Source organism: Condylura cristata, unplaced genomic scaffold, assembly GCF_000260355.1.
Source record: "Condylura cristata isolate star-nosed mole 26May11 unplaced genomic scaffold, ConCri1.0 scaffold00013, whole genome shotgun sequence".
NCBI lineage: Eukaryota > Metazoa > Chordata > Mammalia > Eulipotyphla > Talpidae > Condylura > Condylura cristata.
The window spans coordinates 45063176-45083330 of NW_004567114.1; the positions used below are offsets into that span (position 1 = coordinate 45063176).

General features: G+C 37.7%; 1 protein-coding gene across 3 annotated transcripts in view; it reads left to right on the forward strand.

Annotated features, from left to right (window-relative positions):
• The window catches only part of SEC23A (Sec23 homolog A (S. cerevisiae)), a 50280-nt gene that overhangs the window by 659 nt on the left and 29466 nt on the right, over positions 1–20155 (forward strand). Inside the window, exons 1-7 of one of the 3 annotated variants that reach the window (XM_004681917.2) lie at positions 6262–6374; positions 12081–12322; positions 12662–12719; positions 13967–14053; positions 15482–15718; positions 18475–18554; positions 19776–19920. In XM_004681917.2, coding sequence (XP_004681974.1) covers positions 12102–12322; positions 12662–12719; positions 13967–14053; positions 15482–15718; positions 18475–18554; positions 19776–19920 — 828 coding nt within the window. In that variant the 5' untranslated portion in view covers positions 6262–6374; positions 12081–12101. Of the gene's footprint in view, positions 1–6261; positions 6375–12080; positions 12323–12661; positions 12720–13966; positions 14054–15481; positions 15719–18474; positions 18555–19775; positions 19921–20155 lie in introns of those variants that run through there. The other 2 variants (XM_012724701.1, XM_012724702.1) reach the window with 2 other exon arrangements.

The following is a 20155-nucleotide window of genomic DNA, read 5'->3' on the forward strand; positions in this document are numbered from 1 at the left end:
CGATGAGGTACACTGCTGAGGGGAGCAGCGGGCGGGTCAGGAGAGGTCTGCCACGCAATGTGGTCACCTCCGGGGCAGGCGGGAATCGAACTCATGCGGAAGAGGCTTTAGATTCTCAGTGCAGTGCTTTAACCCGCTGCGCCACCAGGGAGGGCCTTAACAACTGTTTTTTACTGATGGTTCTATCTTTTACAGTGCTAAGTACAAAACAAGTAGCTCAGTTATTCTCCAATGTTAGTTTGTATGAGAATTAGAAGGAAAAAATAAGTTGAAGTACAGACCTCTGTCTGGGTCCTATAACTCTCTTCCACAACATCTGATTTTGCTGATTAGTTGTGGGGTCAGAAATCGACATTTTAAGAGGATTACAAGCTCATCCATAATTTGGACAGTCTTTTCTTACTTTAAAAAAAATTATTTGTATTTGTTTATGCATACAAGAACTGGGGTGTAGACCAGAGTGCGGGGATAGGGGTGGGCAAGAGGATTCACCAGGGACAAAGTGAGGAGCAAAACAGGCAGGTCTATGGAAATACACTGCTGAGGGGAGCAGCAGGTAAGACAAGAAAGGTCTGCTGTGCCCTGTGGGCCAGCTCCCTGGCCAGGGATTGAACTCCTGGGGCAGTGGCTGTGGATAGCTTCATAGTACTGAGCCACTAAGCCCTGTGCCACCAGGGAGGCACCATTCTTTTCTGCCTTTGTAAATTTTTTGAAATATCTACTATATTAGAGTACATTTTCCTCCTGCTATGCTTTCTCAGTTCATTTTTTAGTTACTTTTACTTCTTTTAGAAATTTTGGACTATAACCTTTACTTCTTTTAGTTACTTTTCCACAAATAACTGTCCTAGGTCAAGCCCCTTTGTCTTGTCATATCTTCATCATTTACTAATCTTTGCCCAACCTAGTATATAAGCTTAAGGCCTTGCATTCTTTGGATCTTGATTTTTCTTGTGAAGGCTGTCATATACATGTAAGAGTTATTTAAATGTGTATACTTTTCTACTGCTAATCAGTCTATGTGAGCTTACTTCTAAACTGACATAAAATATAAAATTTAATGTAAAATTGATCTAAAATTTCACTTGTTTCATTATGCTAATAAACTTGAATCACTTAATACATTTTATATATGTGCCAGGCACTGTGCTAGGCATTAGGAAGTACAATGTGAGCTTCCCTCAAGGGTGCTTGCAGTTCAGTGGATAGGAGATGTTAATCAAAAAGTGATATAAATGAATTTTAAATGCTACCTGTGATAAGTACTATTAAAGAAAGATTCAAGGGAGAGAAAAGGGCCTTACAATGTGGAAATAAATGAAGACATGTTGAATGAGGGCAACAAAATTTATTAGAGTTTTCTATAGAAAAGGAATCATCAACCATTTCTTGTATCTTGGCAAATTTTCAAAAAAGCCAGTAAGGAATAGGAAAGCTTTATAATGGAAAAATGTGAAAATTTCACATATGCTCTGATTGGAGGCTGTGACATATGCAAGCTGTTGGTGGTAGTAAAATTTCTTTTCTACCTTCCTAGGGTTTCTGACTGGTCTAAGAATTAAACTGACATTAGACTAATGAATAGGGGGAAAACATACATATTTTAATAACTCTTACATGTATATGATAGCCTTTTCAAGAAAAATCAAGATCCAAAAAATTTAGGGCCTGAAGCTTATATACTAGGTTGAGCAAGGATTAGTAAATTATGAAAATGTGCCAAGACAAAGTGGTTTGACCTAGGATAGGATTAGTGGAAAGGTAACTAAAAAGTTAAGGGTTAGTTAACAAGGTTAGTTTGTACATTTTTATCTTGACCTTAGCTTCCTATGTCTGGTAGTGATGCATACAGGAGAGACACTTTTCATGTGGGAATTTGGTCTCCTGTTTTCAGGAAGAAAAGAAGGTTAAGTGCTTTTTTCAAGCAACTTTAACTGAAAAATAATATGCCAAATGGAAGTCCCTGAACGCCTACTCTATCTGGAAGAGGGCATCCTGTGTAATTTGGTTAGGCCTGCATGTTTGGCTTTATATGGTTGGTCTTAAATTAGAAGCAGGGGGTAAAAATCAAAGATCTGTCAGTTCTTAGTCCTGAAATGGGGCAGTTTTTACAGTGGTTATTGTTTGGTTTCCTTTATTGTTGCTAAAGATAGCAGCATGACTTCCTCCAACTTTGACTTATAACAGGCTGGCTTCTTGGTCTGGTTATTGTATAATAATGGGATGGTTTTCTGGGATAGTTGCTGAAGATTTTAAGTCAGAGTTCTGTTTTTATACATATTGTTTGGTTGTTGTAATTTTGTATATCAGTCTCAGTAGATAAGGGAAAGTTTTTTCAAGGCCAGAGGATATCCATGGAATTGGAAACATTGGAAGTTGGTCACTGTGATTGATGCAGAGGAAGTAGGGAATAAATGATACTGGACAACCTTGTGAGAAATGTAGATGTGGGCCCTTCCCTGCCTGCTCAGTGGGTTGCAGTGCAGCACTATGAAGCTAGCCACAGCTGCTTCCTTTTATGTCCCTAGCCAGGGAGGTGACCCACATGGCACAATAGACTTCTCTCTCACCTGCTGCTCCCCTCAGCAGTGTACTTGATTAGTCTGCTTGTTCTGCTCCCAACTCTGTCTCTGGTGAATCCTCTCACTTCCCCTGCACCTCTGGCCAGTACCCCATTTCTTCATGTATAAATAAATAAATCTTAAAAAAAATAAATGTAGTAGGTATATATACTTAATATTTATGGAGGAGCCTCTCTTATGGCACAGGAGGTAAAGTATCAGGGCTATCAAGCTATCGCCAGCCACTGTAGAATGTCAGGTTGCTGACTCACACAGCACAGCAGACTTCTTCTGTCTGTCCCACTGCTCCCCTAAGCAGTATATTTTAGTAGATCTATCTGTTCTTCTCCCTACTCTGTCTTTGGTGAATCTCTCCCTTCCCCTCCTCTCTCTCTTCTGATCTACATTTCAGTTCTTGTATGCATAAATAAATAAAATAAAAATCATTAAAAAATATTTATGGATACCTTCTCACTGTCAACAACCCTGCAACAGAGGACGACCAGGACACTTTTATGGTTACATGATTACTGAGATGGGGATGTCTCAGTAAGAGGATGTTAGAATTAATTTATTTATGGCAACTTAGTCTTTGTTAGATGATTTGGGGATAGTGGCACTTTGTGGTCAAAAGTGGGGATAATTCTCAGGAGTTCAGCTCCTAGTTAAAAACCAAGCAATTTCAAAGCTTTATCTGGCAGGCTTCACACAGAAAACTGCCCTCCCCAAATTACAATTGAGCCAGCTATCAAGTCAGGGATGGGACTTGTACTGCAGTGGCTGCTGCTGACTTCACAGTGCTGAGGCTTAACCCCTTACGCCATCAGGGAGACTGCTAGATTTTATATTTTTATAGTCAATCTCAAAACATTAAAATGACCATGTGATAATGATAATAGTAATACTTACTAATTGCTTAGGTTTTCATTCATGAATATTTAATGAACAATCATTTTGTCCCTGGACCTGCACAAGGTGATATAATGGACAATTATAATCAGTAGCATGTTGTAAGTATTTTACAAACATTTGAATTCTTTAGATTCACAGATTGACCTCGAATGCCTTGGTCTAGGATATCAATAGATTAAATTAGAAAGCTAGAGAAGGTTTTTTTTTTTTTTGGAGCTTTTCCCCCTTTCGCCAGTTCACTGGCTTTCATTTTTCAGAAGCTAGGAAATTTTCCATTCTTTTTCTTCTCTTCTTATATCAATATCTTTTAACTTTATAACAATATCTATTGTAATGATAATAAATAATAATAATCTTCACTATTTGTCATCTGGATTCAATAGTAATTTTAAAATATTTTTTGTGAGTTTAAGTAATTGCTTGAATAATTTATATAAATTATAATAAAGGGATGCTCAATGATGTTATAAAAAAGTAAAGGGACAGTAGAAAACAATTTTATTGGAAAGTTTAACAAGAATTTAAGCTAGGAAACCCCTATTTATTATTATTATTTATTTTTTTACATCATTCTTAATTTTTTGCATTTTTTCATCTCAGTTATAATCCCCATGGACTTCCCACCACCAATTTACCCATGTGCCATCACCATAGTCCCGTGCACTCTTCCCATTCCAGTTCTGATCCCATTCCTTTCCACCACCATAAAATGTCTCTGTTTATAGTTGTTCATTGTTTTCATTTTTACTCTATTACATTTGTTTCTTTTTTTCCTCCTGATACCTTATGCTCCTGCTATGAGCAGAAACCATCTGGCATTTTTCTTTTTCTTTCTGGCTTATCTCACTAATATTATTATTCTATTTAAAAGATTTACTTATTTATACTTACAGAACAGGGGTACAGGTGAGAGGTGCAGGGGGGTGAGAAGATTTGAAAGAGACTGAGTGGGGAGTAGAACAGGCAGATGCACACTGAAATACACTGCTGAGGGGAGCTGCAGGCGGGTCAAGAGAGGTCTGCCACGCCATGTGGGTCACTACTCCAGTCGAGAATCAAATTCATGCTGCAGTGGTGCTGTGACAGCTTCATAGTGCTGTGCTTTAACCTGTGTGTCACCAGAGAGGACCCCCCCCAATTTTTTATTCTACATTTTCTTGGTTTCATGGAATACGTTTAATTTTTAAGCTTCAGTTAAAATTCTTTTCTTTGTCCTTTGAGATCCTCTAGGAAGGAATAAAAGTATGAAATATCAGTCCTCAGAAACATAAGTGCAAAAAAAAAAAAAAAAACCACCCAGAAAATGATGCTAAATCTGAGGATTAAACTCATTCACCTAAAAGTATATGGAACTAATTTTGCTACTTATCCTAACATCTGTCTCACTATAATAGGGAACAAATACCTTTGCTCAGCTGAAAACAAAGGAATTATGATTTCTTATACTTCACTGAGCTGAAAGAAAGACACTTTTCTGAGGATGATGAGTGAATAAAAGTACCCAGGGTGTTCCAATTAGGTTTATTCCTCATTGAATTTCAGAATCCTTAATCATTTAGGACTACTTAATTTGTACTTAATCTTGTCTTTTGTGAATGTCTTTATGCCTTTGTCCACTGCCATTTATTTGTTGTGCTTTCAAAACGAATCCTCATTAGGGTAGTACCCTAAATGAACTTTATTTGCAGGCTTACAATTTCAGTCTCATTTTTAGCTTTTCATTCTTATTTCATCTTAAGGATTGTATTAAAATTTGAAAAGCAAACTCATCCTCATACCTTACAAAACAACTCTCATGTACACACATTACAGAAAGGGAAACATGTTTGATATGTATCTGTTTATCATGATTATAACTTTGAAGAACAAGGATTTTAATTCCCTGTCCTCCCCCTCCCCCGCCCACTCCCATTTACAGAATCAGCTAAACGGTGCAGTTGCAGGATTTTCTGTATTGTCATATCTGGAATAAGTTTTGAGAGCAACCCCTACCTGAAGGGCGGAATTGCCTGAGATAGCCAAATTCAATGATCAGTTTCTGACTATTTTGCTCAGTTCTTTTCATGACAGGGAAGCAGGAAACGCGTCAAGATTAATCAAAGATCATAGTAGAGTATATGTGTGTGGAGTGGATGGGGGGCACAGGCAGACTGACTAGGAATACATAGACAACATGTAAATTCTTTTCCAGGCTAGGGATGTTGATCTGTTTTGCCCAAGTCATAACACAACCCCAACTGCATCTGACACATGGTGGATGTTAAGGAAATTTTTGCCGCACGAATTCCTCACTTCTTGTTTTTTTTTCAGCGAAGATGTGATTTATCTCTAGGAATCAATCAGGGTCTTTGAAGGAGAGGACATCCTCGAGGGTGCCTCCCCTTCTTTTGGCGAGCTGAGGACTCGATGGCAACTGCGTCAGTTCTTACCATTCCAGCGACTCACAGAGCGGGATACGCAGTACACCCGGGAGAGGGCAAAGGTGCCCCAGACGCACACCTACACTACAGTTTAACTAGGCCAGATCCAGGGCTCCTCCCGCATCCCACAGCCTAGTCTTGCTGGCCCCTCCCGGCTCAGTCCTGCCGCTCGTCTTCAGTGTCCCCTCTGGTCAGCCCGCCCCTTCCTTTACTTTCTAGCTCCGCTTCTTCCGCCGGCTGAGTTCAGGTTCCCGGGCCCCGCCGCCCCGCCCCCGGTTCTGTCCCCGCCCCTCACGCCCCGCCCCTTGACGTGGCAGAGGCGGCACCAGCCATGTTGGTCTGGCCCCAGTCTTCGCGGAGGCCGGGGGCGGGGCGGCGCCGGTCCTGATTCCTGTGCCACGGCAGCGACAGCTCCGCGAGGAGGACTGATTTTGCCAGGCGAAGGCGGCGACCGGCGCGGAGCTGGTAGGGGGGCACTGTGGTAAGGGTCGATTTCAGGGTCTCCACCTTAGGGCTCCGGGCAGGGGCTGTTCGCCGGCGCTCAGCGGGGGAGGGGCCCCCGCGAGTCCGCGGGCTGGCAGTCGGGGGTCTCAGGGGTGGTGCCCGCTCTGCTTTCTTGGTGCCCCAAGCCGGTGGCGCGCCTGGGAGCTGCGACAGGGGCTCGGCGGGGGTAGCCTTGCGCTCTGAAGCTGTCTGTCCTCTTGCTCATCATCCTCTGGGCCTGGGGTCTTGGTCCCTCACCCAGCTCGCTGGGTCAGGGGAAAGATGGGAGTGGGGTGAAAAACGTCAGTACTAGCGTCTCGCCCTTCACCCTACCCGGGTCTCCGGAGTGACTTGCCTTCCCTAACCAGACTTTCACCGCTTCTGGCACTCGGACTCTTGGTTCATTCCTTGCCTCATCTGAAGTGCCCTAGACTTTGCACCGAGGTGACTTCGTCACCCGTATTTCGGCCTTGGGAGTTAAAGGGGATAAAGGGATAAGTGCCAGATAAACACAATGCCCTGGGCCTTGGTTACAAATAAGAGTTCAGTTTCAGATTAAACCATCATACCTGTTGTGCTTCCAAATCGGCTCAAACATTTTCCTGTTTTGTTGGGAACGGGGAGATTATATGAACTGCATATAGTCACTCGAGTAACTATCTTGAATTCATGATTTCATATGAACTCCCGCAAAACCGTGGGAAACGATCCAAATTAACTTGGTTAAAATAAGTTTCAGATTAAAATACAAATACATATAAGTCGTTTCTCCCTTCAGTAGTCTATCATGTTGTGGTACAGCCATTTTTATTTGACTCATTGAATTGTAGAGTTAGAAGTAACTTAGAGTTAGAAATAACTTCTAAGTCTAAATTTCTTGGAGTTTTGTAGATCAAGTCCTTCAACTTGCTGATGAGAAGTTGAGGATCAGAGAGGTTAAACAATTTTCCTTAGATCATAAAGCTACTCATCCTTTGTATGTAATTGAAGACTGTTCATTGAGGATCTTACAACCGGGAGGGGAGGTGCATTTAGTTTTCTGCTAACAATCTGAAAAGAACTCAAATTTTACTTGCTGTATAGGTAGTTTTTACTTAGGTATCTGTGAAAGGACTATTTCACATATTGACATGCTGGTTAAATTGGCATTATGTTTTGCTTTTTTCTTTTTAGTTATGAAACAATTACTTAACTAAATAAAGTAACTCCCATGGATTATAACTTGTGAAAAATGAGACATTTCTTTAATGTGGTCTTCTGTATTTGTGCCACTTTAAAAATATACATGTAACGACTTGTATGTTAAATTTCCATCCTAATACTAGTGTCTGGTTTATTTGGTTTTATGCTTTTACTCAGGCAACAGAATGCTAAATAATGCCAGTTTGAAAAAAGATGGTTTGTAAACAAGGACTTTATTTCAAATAATGCCATTGTTGGATGAGGCTGAGTCTGGCAAAGCTTCAGGCTAGAATTAGTGATTTGAAAATTGAGCAATTCGTATCTATGCAAGCTGAGGGAAAATTGGAGAGGTTATTGTGCATGGCCACGTAACTGACCCAGTTAATAAGAAACAGGTGGGACTTTGTGAAAAAGACTGCTGGACTATGGGAATGTAAAAAATATAATGGATGTGATTTAGTGAGCAAATGTAATCTTCCATCAGAGACTTTGAGAGGAAAAAGAGTGAGGAAAAGTAGGGGAATTGTGCTTAAATATCACTCAGATGATATTTGGAATGTCTTCATAAAAAGTAAGGATTTGAAGTTACAGTTTTGTTACCTACTATAGAAACTTAAACTTGACCATTGCCTGTAAATGTCTTCATACTACATACCCTACAAAAAGCCTTTCTCTACTAAGTTCCCTGATTGAATTAAGCCCTGATGCTCTAAGGCAGTGGTTCTCAGGACCCTTTGATACACTATTGAAGATTTAAAAATATCTGGCTTAGAAGATAGATTAGGTAGATTTTTATATCTACTTCTGCATTCTGTATTTTGTGATATGTTGGTTTAGTTGCATAATGTGAAGGAAATCTGGTGTCAGATAGATACATAATTTGAAAAAAAGAGGGGTATTTGAATTTTTACAATAATTGTGCATATTCTTTGTTACTACAGCAAAACTCAGCTTTAGTTAAGAAATCAAAGGTTAATTGTAGTGTAAAATCTAAAATGTAAGAAGTGACTTTTTCTACACTCTTACTTTAAAAACCATTTGTTTATTATGCACTTTGATTATTTACCTGTGCAAGATTTTTTTCATGTTGTGTAATGTGTATCTTCACTATACAATATAAAAATCTCTCATTAATGCACCAAGGCTCTCATCAGAACAATCTTTACATATTAGGAAGATGGGAAGCTAGTAGTAGTGCATACAAATTTTAAAAAATTGTAATATATGCTTGAGAGTTCAAATTTATTATTGCATCAAATGCTGACAATTGCTTCCCAGTGAAAGACTCACATCTTACATTTTGGAAAAATGCCAAATACTTTAGTATCAATTAGATACCATTTTTGGTGGACTGAGAAAATAATCACTCAAGCATTTTTTGTTTTGTGGTTCAGGTGAAAACACTGATTGGTCAAGTATATGTTCATATTTGTTGGTGAAGCATTTTATTTATTTAAAGATTACTTATTTATACATATAAGAACTGGGGTACAGGCCACAGGTTGTGGGGGTGGTGATGAAAGAATTCACCAGAGAAAAAAGTGGAGAGCAGAACAGACAGATCTAGTGAAATACACTACTGAGAGGAACAGTGGGCAAAATAGGAGAGGTCTGCTGCACCAGGAATGTTAGTTGTGTGGCCTGGGGTGGGTGTGGGGGGGTTCAAACTTGTCCACAGTGGCTGTGGATAGCTGCATAGTGCTAAGACTTAATCCCTGTGCCACCGAGGAGGCCCCTGGTGATGCATTTTAGATGTATATTGTACTTAGATGCAGTTAAGTGGAAAACTTCATTTGCTTTATGTTCTATAAAAATAACAGAAGAGATTTTATAGCTTTATAATTTATATTCACATTTGTAGCATAGAAGCTTTCGCAGAAATTTCTCTCCCAGAGATAAATCTTTTACACCCACCCTTGTTAGACTTGAGTTTGGAATCTTCTAACTACCCTGTGATGAACCCAGACCTTTATCTTATCTTTCAACAGTTGTTTTTTTCTTTTCTTTTAAAAAGATTTATCTATTTATGCATATAGAACTGGGGTACAGGCCAGAGGAGCAGGGGCGGTAAGAAGATTCACCAGAGACAGAGTAGGGAGCAGAACAGGCTGATTGATGAAATACACTGCTGAGGGGAGCAGTGGGTGGGTCAGGAGAAGTCTGTCATGCCATGTGGGTCACTTCTGGGGCGGGGGATCAAACTCATACTGAAGTGGCCTCAGTTTCTTAGTGCTGTGCTTCAATCCGCTGCGCCACCAGGGAGGGCCCAGCTGTTTTTTCTTAAAAAGATTTATTTATTTATGCATACAGAACTGGGGTACTGGCCAGAGGTACAGGGGCTGAGAGGTTTCACCAGACACAGAGTGGGGAACAGAACAAGCAGATCAACAAAGTATACTGCTGAGGGAAGCAGTGGGTGGGTCAAGAGAGGTCTGTCACACCATGTGGGTCAATTCCAGGACCAGGGATCGAACTCATGCTAAAGTGGCTTTAGCTTTTTAGCATTGTGCTTTAACCTGCTGTGCCATCAGGGAGGGCCCATCCATGATCTCTTTTGATTAGATTAAAATTCTCTAGTTGTCTTTGGGATTTTGATAGGAAATAGTGGCTCTTTCTTTCTTTCTTTTTTTTTCCTTAAGATTTATTTATTTATGCATACAAGAACTGGGGTGTAGGCCAGGTGTGTGCAGGGTGAGAAGATTCACCAGAGACAGAATGGGCAGCAGAACATGTGGATCCACTGAAATACACTGTTGAGGGGAGCAATGGGCAGACAGAAGAGGTCTGCTGAGCCATGTAAATTACCTCTGGGGATCAAACTCATGCCACATTGGCTGGCAATAGCTTCATAGGCTGAAACTTTAGCCCCTGTGCCACAAGGGAGACCCCTGTTTCTTTTTTAAAGAAGAGAAAGTTTTCAGTTGCTTATGATACTGAATTTGTTAAGTTTCATTTTCTGTAATTTGTATTGCTATCTATTTTAAACTTTTTTTATTTTCCAAATAATACACCTTAACTTCCCTCTCTTACATTTTAGAGTCAGTTACTTTTTCTTTAATTCTTAGCAACTTTTACATAGATGTTGACTCTTCTGACACTTTACCTTTGTAACTCTTCAATTCTTTTAACTTGATGAGCTTCATTTCTGCCACAAATCTTTTAGTTAGCCACATAGCACTTGAAACCTTACTCTCCGAGAACTTTAAATTATACAATTTCCTTCCACCACTAGCCTCTGTTGCAGTTTGAGAGAATTGTTGCTTAGGTAGGAAAGCTGGCGTTATCTTAGAGAGGCAATTAGGGAGTAAGGAGATAGAGCTGTCTCTAAATACTGGGTCCTTGCCAGAGCAGCTTCACGTTCTTCCTAGTAGTAAATATGTGATTATATTTAAGTTATAGAATTTAGATTAAAATTTAAAAAAAGTATTCCTTTAAGTTGGAATGTTATAATTTGAGTTAAGTTTCTATAAAAGAGGTAAAATAATATACAAATTACAGGGAACATTACTTATTAAGCATTTTATTGATATGCCATGAATGTCCTGTATTTTACAGTAGAAAAAACTGACTTATCTTAAGCAGACATACTCAACTTTGGGGGAATCTGTTATTATCTATTATTAAACAGTCTCTTTTACAAAGTTTAGTGGAAACTTGGCATTTTCTGGATCGTATAATATAAATTTTATATTTCAGATAAATTTTAGAATTTTAACAATACATTTACTAGACTAATGTAACTTAAAGGCTGATGTGCAAAGTCTTGGGTCTAGATTCCCTTGCCTCCACCTTCCACCTTTCTTTCCTATATACCCTGAAATAAATAGGACAATTATACTTCATTCTTTATTAAATTTTTGTTATATTTTTTCTGAAGGAAAAATTGCAACAAATTATTGCCTGTAAAAGATTTCCATGCTTTCATGACCACATTTATTAGAAGTGTTAGAGAAAAGTAAAAATGAAATTTAGTTTAAGAATTTGTCAGTTATCTGAAAATCAACTCATTTCAGGAGTGGAAAAATACTGGGTCATTTCTTAATATCAGAATTTACACAGCCTACATTTAATGAGGCAGCTGTACAGTCTTCTATTTTCCCTTCAGGATAAATTCTTTGTTTCTGCCAACCGTCACTGAAGGGGTAATTAGTACAATACCATCTCCCCAAACAAAAACTGTCAGAATATTTCTTGAGTGAATTAAAAAATAACCTTTTACTGATTTTTGTTGGTTTCTCATCTCTTCAAGGGGTTCCTCATTGATTTCTATAGTAGTCACAAAGTCTTTCACATCTCATAATATATTTTGATGCTGATCATAAGCATGTACTCTGCCTTGTCTCATTTTCACATAAATTTGCCATTCAGGCGGAGCCTAATGAGACCCAGGGGTTCTTCTATAGTGTAGGCTTGTTGTTAATCCCTGTCTTCCTTCATGTTTCAAGTCCTGCACCCTTGCCCAATATTCTGAATTTTCTTAGGAGACTCCTAGATTCTTAAATATCCTTTCATTTTGTTACAGAAAGAAGAATCAAGCTCTACAATGACAACCTATTTGGAATTCATCCAACAAAATGAAGAACGAGATGGAGTCCGGTTTAGTTGGAATGTTTGGCCATCAAGTCGACTAGAAGCAACAAGAATGGTTGTTCCAGTAGCATCCCTATTTACACCACTGAAGGAGAGACCTGATTTACCACCGATTCAATATGAACCTGTTTTGTGTAGTAGGACCACTTGCCGTGCAGTTTTGAATCCTTTATGGTAACTAATATATGGGAAAAAGTAAATGTGGCGATTTAATTTAAAAACTTAGTTTCTTGGGGGTGGTAGTTAGTGAGGGGAAAAATAGGATTACTTTAATTATACTGTTGGTATTTGCTACATATTAAAAATTATATGCATTTAGGTGAAATTGTTTGTGTTGAAGGTTTGAATTAGATCTTGGCAACTTCTAATTCATGTCTGTACATGACTGTTAAAGATCACTTTGACTACCAGTTTCAATGTATTCATATTTTGGAGAGCAATTAATTTTATTGAAATTAGGATTTTGGTAAAAATGAACGGAAACATGGTCTGTTATTTATTTTCTTAAAACAGTCAAGTGGATTACCGAGCAAAACTCTGGGCTTGCAACTTTTGCTATCAAAGGAATCAGGTAAGTAAATCTCCTTTGCAAATGTTAATGTTAATAATAATGTAACCATGTAGAGAAATATATATGTATAAAGAATATAAAATTTTTCATGTTAAAAATATCGATTTTATTTTAATTAAAAAAAAAATGCTTATTTATGGCCTGCCCTGGTGGTGCAGCTAACATAGCCACTATAGCATGAGTTCGATCCCCAACCAAGGAGATGACCCACATGGCGTGGCAGACCTCTCTGATGCACTTGCTGTACCCTTCAGCAGTGTATTTCAGTACATCCACCTGTTCTGCTTCCTACTCTGTCTCTGGTGAATCCTCTCACCCCATGCACCTCTGGCCTGTACCCCAGTTCTTGTATGCATAAATGAATACATATTTTTTAAAGATTTATTTACTCATAGAAGTTCCTGTATGCATACCCCAGTTCTTGTATGCATAAATGAATAATTTTTTTAAAAAAAGATTTATTTATTTATGCATACAGAACTGGGGTACAGTCCAGAGGTACAGGAGCAGTGAGAGGATTCACCAGAGACAGAGTGGGGAACAGAACAGGCAGGTCAGGAGATGTCTGCCAAGCCATGTGGGTCACCTCCGGGGCCTGGGATTGAACTTGTACTGAAGCAGCTGTAACCACCTTGCAGTGCTGTGCTTTAGTCCTCTGTGCCACCAGGAAGGACCCTGAATAAATATTTTTTAAAGATTTATTTATTCATACAAAACCGGGTACGGGCCAGAGTTGCAAGGGATTCACCAGATACAGAGTGGGGAGCAGAACAGGCAGACTGACAGAAGTATACTGCTGAGGGGAGCAGCGAGCAGAGAGGAGAGGTCTACTGAGCCACATGGGTCAGCTCCTGGGTGAGTCATACAACTCTTGCTACAGTGGCTGTGGAAATCTTCATAGTACTGTGCTTTAACCCCTGACACCACATTACACCTACCACCAAGGCTACCACCCTCCACAAGGGCCCATTTTTCTTCCTCCACCCCTCACCCTAACTTTTTGATAGCTTCAGTTCTACAGTCTAATTTCTACAGTTTGTTATTAGTTTGTTTTTTTCTGACTCTTGTTTCTCTATATTCTACATATATGTGAAACCATCTGTTATTTATCTTTCAAAAATATCCTTTATTAAAAGATACTTATTGACCAGTAAGTAATTATTTTCATTTTTGAAATGTCATTATTCTTTCTGGCACATAATTTGTTACAATTTTTGTGTTTTTTTTTTTTTTTTTTCTCTCTGTAGTTTCCACCTACTTATGCTGGCATATCTGAACTGAATCAGCCTGCTGAACTTTTACCTCAGTTTTCTAGTATTGAATATGTAGTTCTGGTAAGGACATAAATGTTAATGTTTAAGAAAGCTTTAAATATTCAACATTTTACTTTATACCAAAAATAATTGTTAAATTAAGATCACTTAAAAGGTTTCAGCTGATTCTCACATTGAATTGATGGAACATTTCTAAGGTAAGAATAGTCAAGGTCAGTTTGAGCATGGTAATTTCTCCATTGTAGTTATTTGATACATGGCTAGAATATTGAGTGGAATAGTGGCATTTGCTAAGTAAGCCATGTGTCTCTTATCCATGGGTTCTCTTTCCACAGTTCCTATTTTGTGTGATCAACTACTACGCAAAAGTACTTTAAGAGAGACGACATTCAGCCTAACTTTTATTGCAGCATATTGTTAGAATTGTTCTATTTTATTATTCATTAGTATCATTAGTGGTTTACTGTGCCTGATTTATAAACAACTGTCACTGTAGGTTAGACTCCTGAACATCCTTATAACATAGATGAGACAAATATTACCATCCACTGTTGAACAAAATGACATTTTTCTAGGACTTGACTTACTCTCATTATACTTTGTTTCTCTTAAAGTCACAGTTTTCAAGAATCTATCCAGGATATTAGATGAGGACTTGCTCTATATTATTTGGGCAATGCATAGTTTCTGGCATCTCCACTGTGTATCTTGCAATATTTCCCCTTAGATAAAGGAGGACTGCTATACTGAATAGATCAGTAAACATTAAGGTATCAATCTTGTTTTGTGATTAGAAAGTCCTTTCACAAATACTTAATCAGTATGTTGCCTGAGGCTATAAATCCCAAGTCTGGGAATGACTTGCATTGTTCCTTGTTAGGAAAATACCTTTTCTTTTCTTCCTAGGTATTTTACATAGTTTATTGCAGATTTAAGGGTGGAAGTAATAATTCATTATGAATGTTATAAAGAAAGCAGTGTGTTTCACTTGAGTCAGTAATTAGCCTAGCCTGGCTAGTTTTCATTTCTCTTAATATCTCATGCAAGGTAGATAATTCTGTCAAAACCACCTCAGTTTGATTTTAAAGCAATAAGTGCTTGTTAAGAGAAATGAAACATCATACAGATAAATAAGATGAAAAGTGAACATATCCCTTATAAAACTACCCATGTTTTTAATACTTGATTTTTCACTTGGTGATATGTCTTGGATATCTTTTCATGTGTCTGCATCTTTATGTCTGTATGTATATATAAGGGGGCCTGATGGATATCACACACACACACACAAAAAATGTGCTTCAATTCTGGAATGGCTTTATTAGAATTCCATTCTATGAATGTACTATAAATTCATGTTATTGATTATCCTATGTTTCACTGAAGTGTTAGTGCTTTTATATTTTTTTAAATTCAGGTATATATTTCAGGTGCAAGTTAATGCTTTTAAAACAACATCTTTTTTCTTATTACAAAATCTTTCAAAAGCGTGGTCCTCAGATGCCTTTGATCTTCCTCTATGTGGTTGATACCTGCATGGAAGATGAAGATTTACAAGCCCTGAAAGAATCTATGCAGATGTCATTAAGTCTTTTACCACCTACAGCTTTGGTCGGACTTATTACATTTGGGAGAATGGTACAGGTTCATGAACTTGGATGTGAAGGAATTTCAAAAAGCTATGTCTTCAGAGGAACGAAAGATCTATCTGCCAAACAACTGCAGGTAAATGACGAGCATGATAGCTTTAACTGTCTGTGAACATCCCTCTATGTATAAATTCTCTCAGTATAAGTTTCTAGAAAACATTTCTATTATGTATGACTGATAGAATATCAGTCATATTGTATTATAATAATAATGTCATTATTATAATATAATAATAAAGTCCTCAATGTATTGACAGTTAATTTTGTTACATTTGTTGAGATTGTTAAATAGATTGAAGACCCTTCATTTGTGAATGTATCCTTAAAATTTAGAGTGAAATTGATGGTATTTTACTAGAGATTTGAAGATTTTATGAAAGGGACTTGCTGAAGATTGAGAGAAAGCTACTATAGAATGCTAGCTTTTATCTCTTGACATCTTAGGACTCAAACACTTGTATTTTACAAAGAGATTTTCTTTTAAAGATTTATTTATTTGTGCATACAGAACTGGGGTACAGGCCAGAGATGCAGGGGCTGTGAGTGAATTCACCAGAGACAGAGTGGGGAGCAGAACAGGCAGATGGATGAAGTACACTGCTGAGGGGAGCAGCGGGCGGGTCAGGAGAGGTCTGCCACACCATGTGGATGACCTGTGAGGCCAGAGATCAAACTCTCACTGAAGCAGCCACAGCCAGCTTTGCTGTGCTGCACTACAACCTGCCGCGCCTCCAGGGAAGGCCCACAAAGAGGTGTTTTAAGACTTAAGACTCATTCAGCTTTGAGCATAGATATTTTTCACATTCTAGGACAATACTTTTATCTTTGGGACAATTGGAGCTTTATTTACTTTTAAGGAAGGAGAGTTACGTAGCCTACTGGGATCATGTGGGGATTTTTTTAAAAATCTTTTTGATAGACTATGAGACAGTGAGTAAATATGCGCTTGTATTGGGGGGTGGTTGGGAAGTGAGGGTTGTTCTTGATGTATTTGGAAGACTTTCTAAATGATTCTATCCCCAGATGAGAATAGGTGTCCTGGGAAATGATACATAAGATTGGCATAAATAAGCAGATAAGAAATCAGACTTCGAAGAATTTCAGATTACTGATAATGAAAAAAGACTTTTTAGGATGATTCTAATTGGAAGCTTGGTAAGATGGGCTAGTGGTGTTCCAGGTGACAGTGATAGAAATTTGGATGGGGAGGATAAAATGAGAGTGTGAATAAGATTTGAGGAAGTGGGAAAATTAGGGACTTTTAAGAGATTTCTTGTTGAGAGAGAGACCTACTTAAAGATAGGATTTTTAGAAAGAGAATGAGCTAAAGGTGTCTATATTAGGAGAAGAAACACTGGATGTGTTTATATATAGAAAGGAAAGAGACCAAAGTGAGTGAGTGTGAAAGCAAGAGTGAGATGAAGAGATTGAAGTTTCACAAGCCATTGTAGGGATTTCTTCAAGAGCACAGGAAGCAGCAGAGTACCTTAAGAGAGGAGGATTATTTGTTTCCATAAAGTAGGAGAGAAAGTAGTCAAGTTTTAAGTTCTTTGTATCTTAGTTTTTTTAATCTGTAAGTTGGAGATAATTTTAGTTTTTTTTTGTAGAGTGTTCACAAGAATTAAAAAGACTTTAAGTGATTGTATTGTTACTTTTAAATGGTAGTTTTAAGTGGTTTAATGTTAATGTAGAATACGTTTTACCTAAGTCATATAATAAATAAGTAAAACTTAAGCCTTTTTGCAGTCATACTGAATGCCTGCAGACTGATTTATTTTTCCACTAAAATGTTTTCATCTTCTTTCTATGTCCAGTTAGTTGAAAAAACACCTGATCTTTGCTTCCCAGATAATCCTGTATTCAAATCGTAGACTTTTGTAGTTATGTGATCTTGTGTTGCTTTTTTTTCTTATCCTTTATGGAAATGATAAACCATAACTGTTTTTGTATGATTATTATTAGTATTAAATGAAATAATATACTACTAATGAAATAATCCAGGCTTTTTAGAAAACTTGGGTTAATATAGGTGTTGTCACTTACTGGTTGTATAACCTTAGGCAAGTACTTAGCTTTTCTGAGTGTCAGTTTTCAACTGTAGAGCAGAGATTAAGAAATCTATTTCATTATTGCTTTGTGAGGAAATACTGTATAATAATTTAGCACATAAACTGGTGTATGGTAAGTTCTTAGTAAAAGCTGCTGTTACTGCTAGCAGTGTAAGAAATATTGCAGGATTAGTCCAATAATTTCTTTCTTACAAGTATTTGTTTTTTGTGACATTATTTTTTTTTACTTCATGATTAAACATTTCTAAAATCAAGAAAGATTTAGTAATAATATCTCCATTTGCCTAAAGTAGGAGTTGTATATACCTCAAAAATTTAAAACAAAGCTAGCAGGTGGATTAGGTATTAAGTCAGCAAATTAAGAAGTATAGACACAAAAGGTATATATACCTTTGAGACCTCCTTTATATGATGCAATGTACCCCTCCTTCATAGCAGTTACGACAGTTGAAATTTTATACAATTGACTCTGATTTGGTTAACTCTTATTTTTTCACTTTTATATGGTACATATAGCAGATACTTGAAAAATAGTTGTTGAAAGGAGTGAATGAAGACAATCATACAATAGCTTACTTTGTCTACTAAGTAGAAATGACATTTTTATGAGCTACTATCCCTTTTTGCTAATGTAGCACCTTGTGTTCTCTGTGTGTTTTTAATGCCTTGTACACCACCTTGCACATGGTAAATAGTTGATAACCTTTGTAGAAGTAATTAAGCAAATACCTAGAAATTATCTCTTTAAATGCTCTCTTTACAGGAAATGCTAGGGCTTTCTAAAGTTCCTGTTACTCAGGCAACACGTGGTCCCCAGGTACAGCAACCACCTCCTTCCAACAGGTAATAATTAAGTGTATCAGAGAGATACATTTGACCATTTGTACAAATTTGACCATTTATATGAACTATTTAAGTATCCCAAACCCTTGACTTGAATACAGACATTCAATGATAAGTATATTATATTTAAGAAAATAATAGATTGTATTGGTATACCTTTTTTTAAAGATTTATTTATTTATGCATACTGGGATACAGGCCAGAGGTGCAGGGGCAGTGAGAGGATTCACCAGAGACAGAGTGGGGAGAATAACAGGCTGACTAATGAGCTACACTGCTGAGGGAGCCGCGGGAGGGTCAGGAGAGGTCAGCCACACCATGTGGATCACCTCTGGGGTGGGGATCAAACTCATGCTGAAGTGGCTTTTGCTTCTTAGTGCTGTGCTTTAACCCGTTGCGCCACTGGGGAGGGCCTATATTGGTATACTTTTAAGAATGTAGGCTGAAGCAGATCATTGAAGTGGTTAGTTCCTCATTACAGTATGAGAAGTTACTTTAGTTTTAATATATTCTTGAATTTCTACTTTTGAGTTTAGTACAATTTAGTTTTTGTAATTGAGGACAGCCAAACAAAAGCAATTTTGCCTTCTTGCCTTTAGAGGTAACTTCCCCCTGTACTTTTTTTTTTTTTTATCCTAGAGAATGATGCATGTAAAGTTGAGAAAATGTGTATTGAGTTATTTTTTTTGGGGGGGGGGGCCAGTGTGGTGACCTGTTTGTTAGGTCCATGAGGTCTAGAGCTTCATCTAGGACCACTGTATCCTTGTTTACTTTTTGCTAATTTATTGATCTGGTCCTTGGAGAGAGTGGGGTGTTGAAGTTCCCCCTGCACTTTTAAGCTGAAGTAATATTACTAAAACGTGAGTTGATGTGCCTTCTCAAAATTATTTCAATAACTTTAAACCTTATTGGATTGGTAAATAAATGAGGCTGACCTGAAGTAATACTTGATTTGAATGTTTCATTTATAGCCGTTGTACTCAAAATATGAGTACAAAGCATTTACTTGGGAATTTTATAAATTACCAAACTCGAACCAGCAATCCCTGTTAAAACAAGTCCTCCCACCTATTTTTATATACACAAACGTTTGAGGACCTTTGGTGTACCATCCATTAAATATTTTGTTCCTGTTTTTGAAAAAAACCCAGTTTGTTTTTCAAACTCTTACCCATAAAAATTTATGAATGACTTTTTAATCTGAAAATTTTGTTTTTGCAGGTTCTTACAGCCAGTACAGAAAATAGACATGAATCTCACAGATCTTCTGGGAGAACTGCAGCGAGACCCTTGGCCTGTACCACAGGGAAAGAGACCTTTGCGTTCCTCTGGGGTGGCACTTTCCATTGCGGTTGGACTACTTGAGGTAGTGATGATAACTTTGTTTGGAATGTAACTGTGTATGTGTATATATGAGATTATTTTTACAAGATAGTAGTGGATGAAACAATTAAGTGATAGGATAGGACAGTGACACATGATTTTATTGATTTAAAGTTTATCTGTAATATATCCTTTGAGTAGAGACTCCTAGAAGGATGTCACTCAAATGCTAATAGTGGTAGGTTAAAAGAATGTTACTTTTTAGAATTTGAAAAATT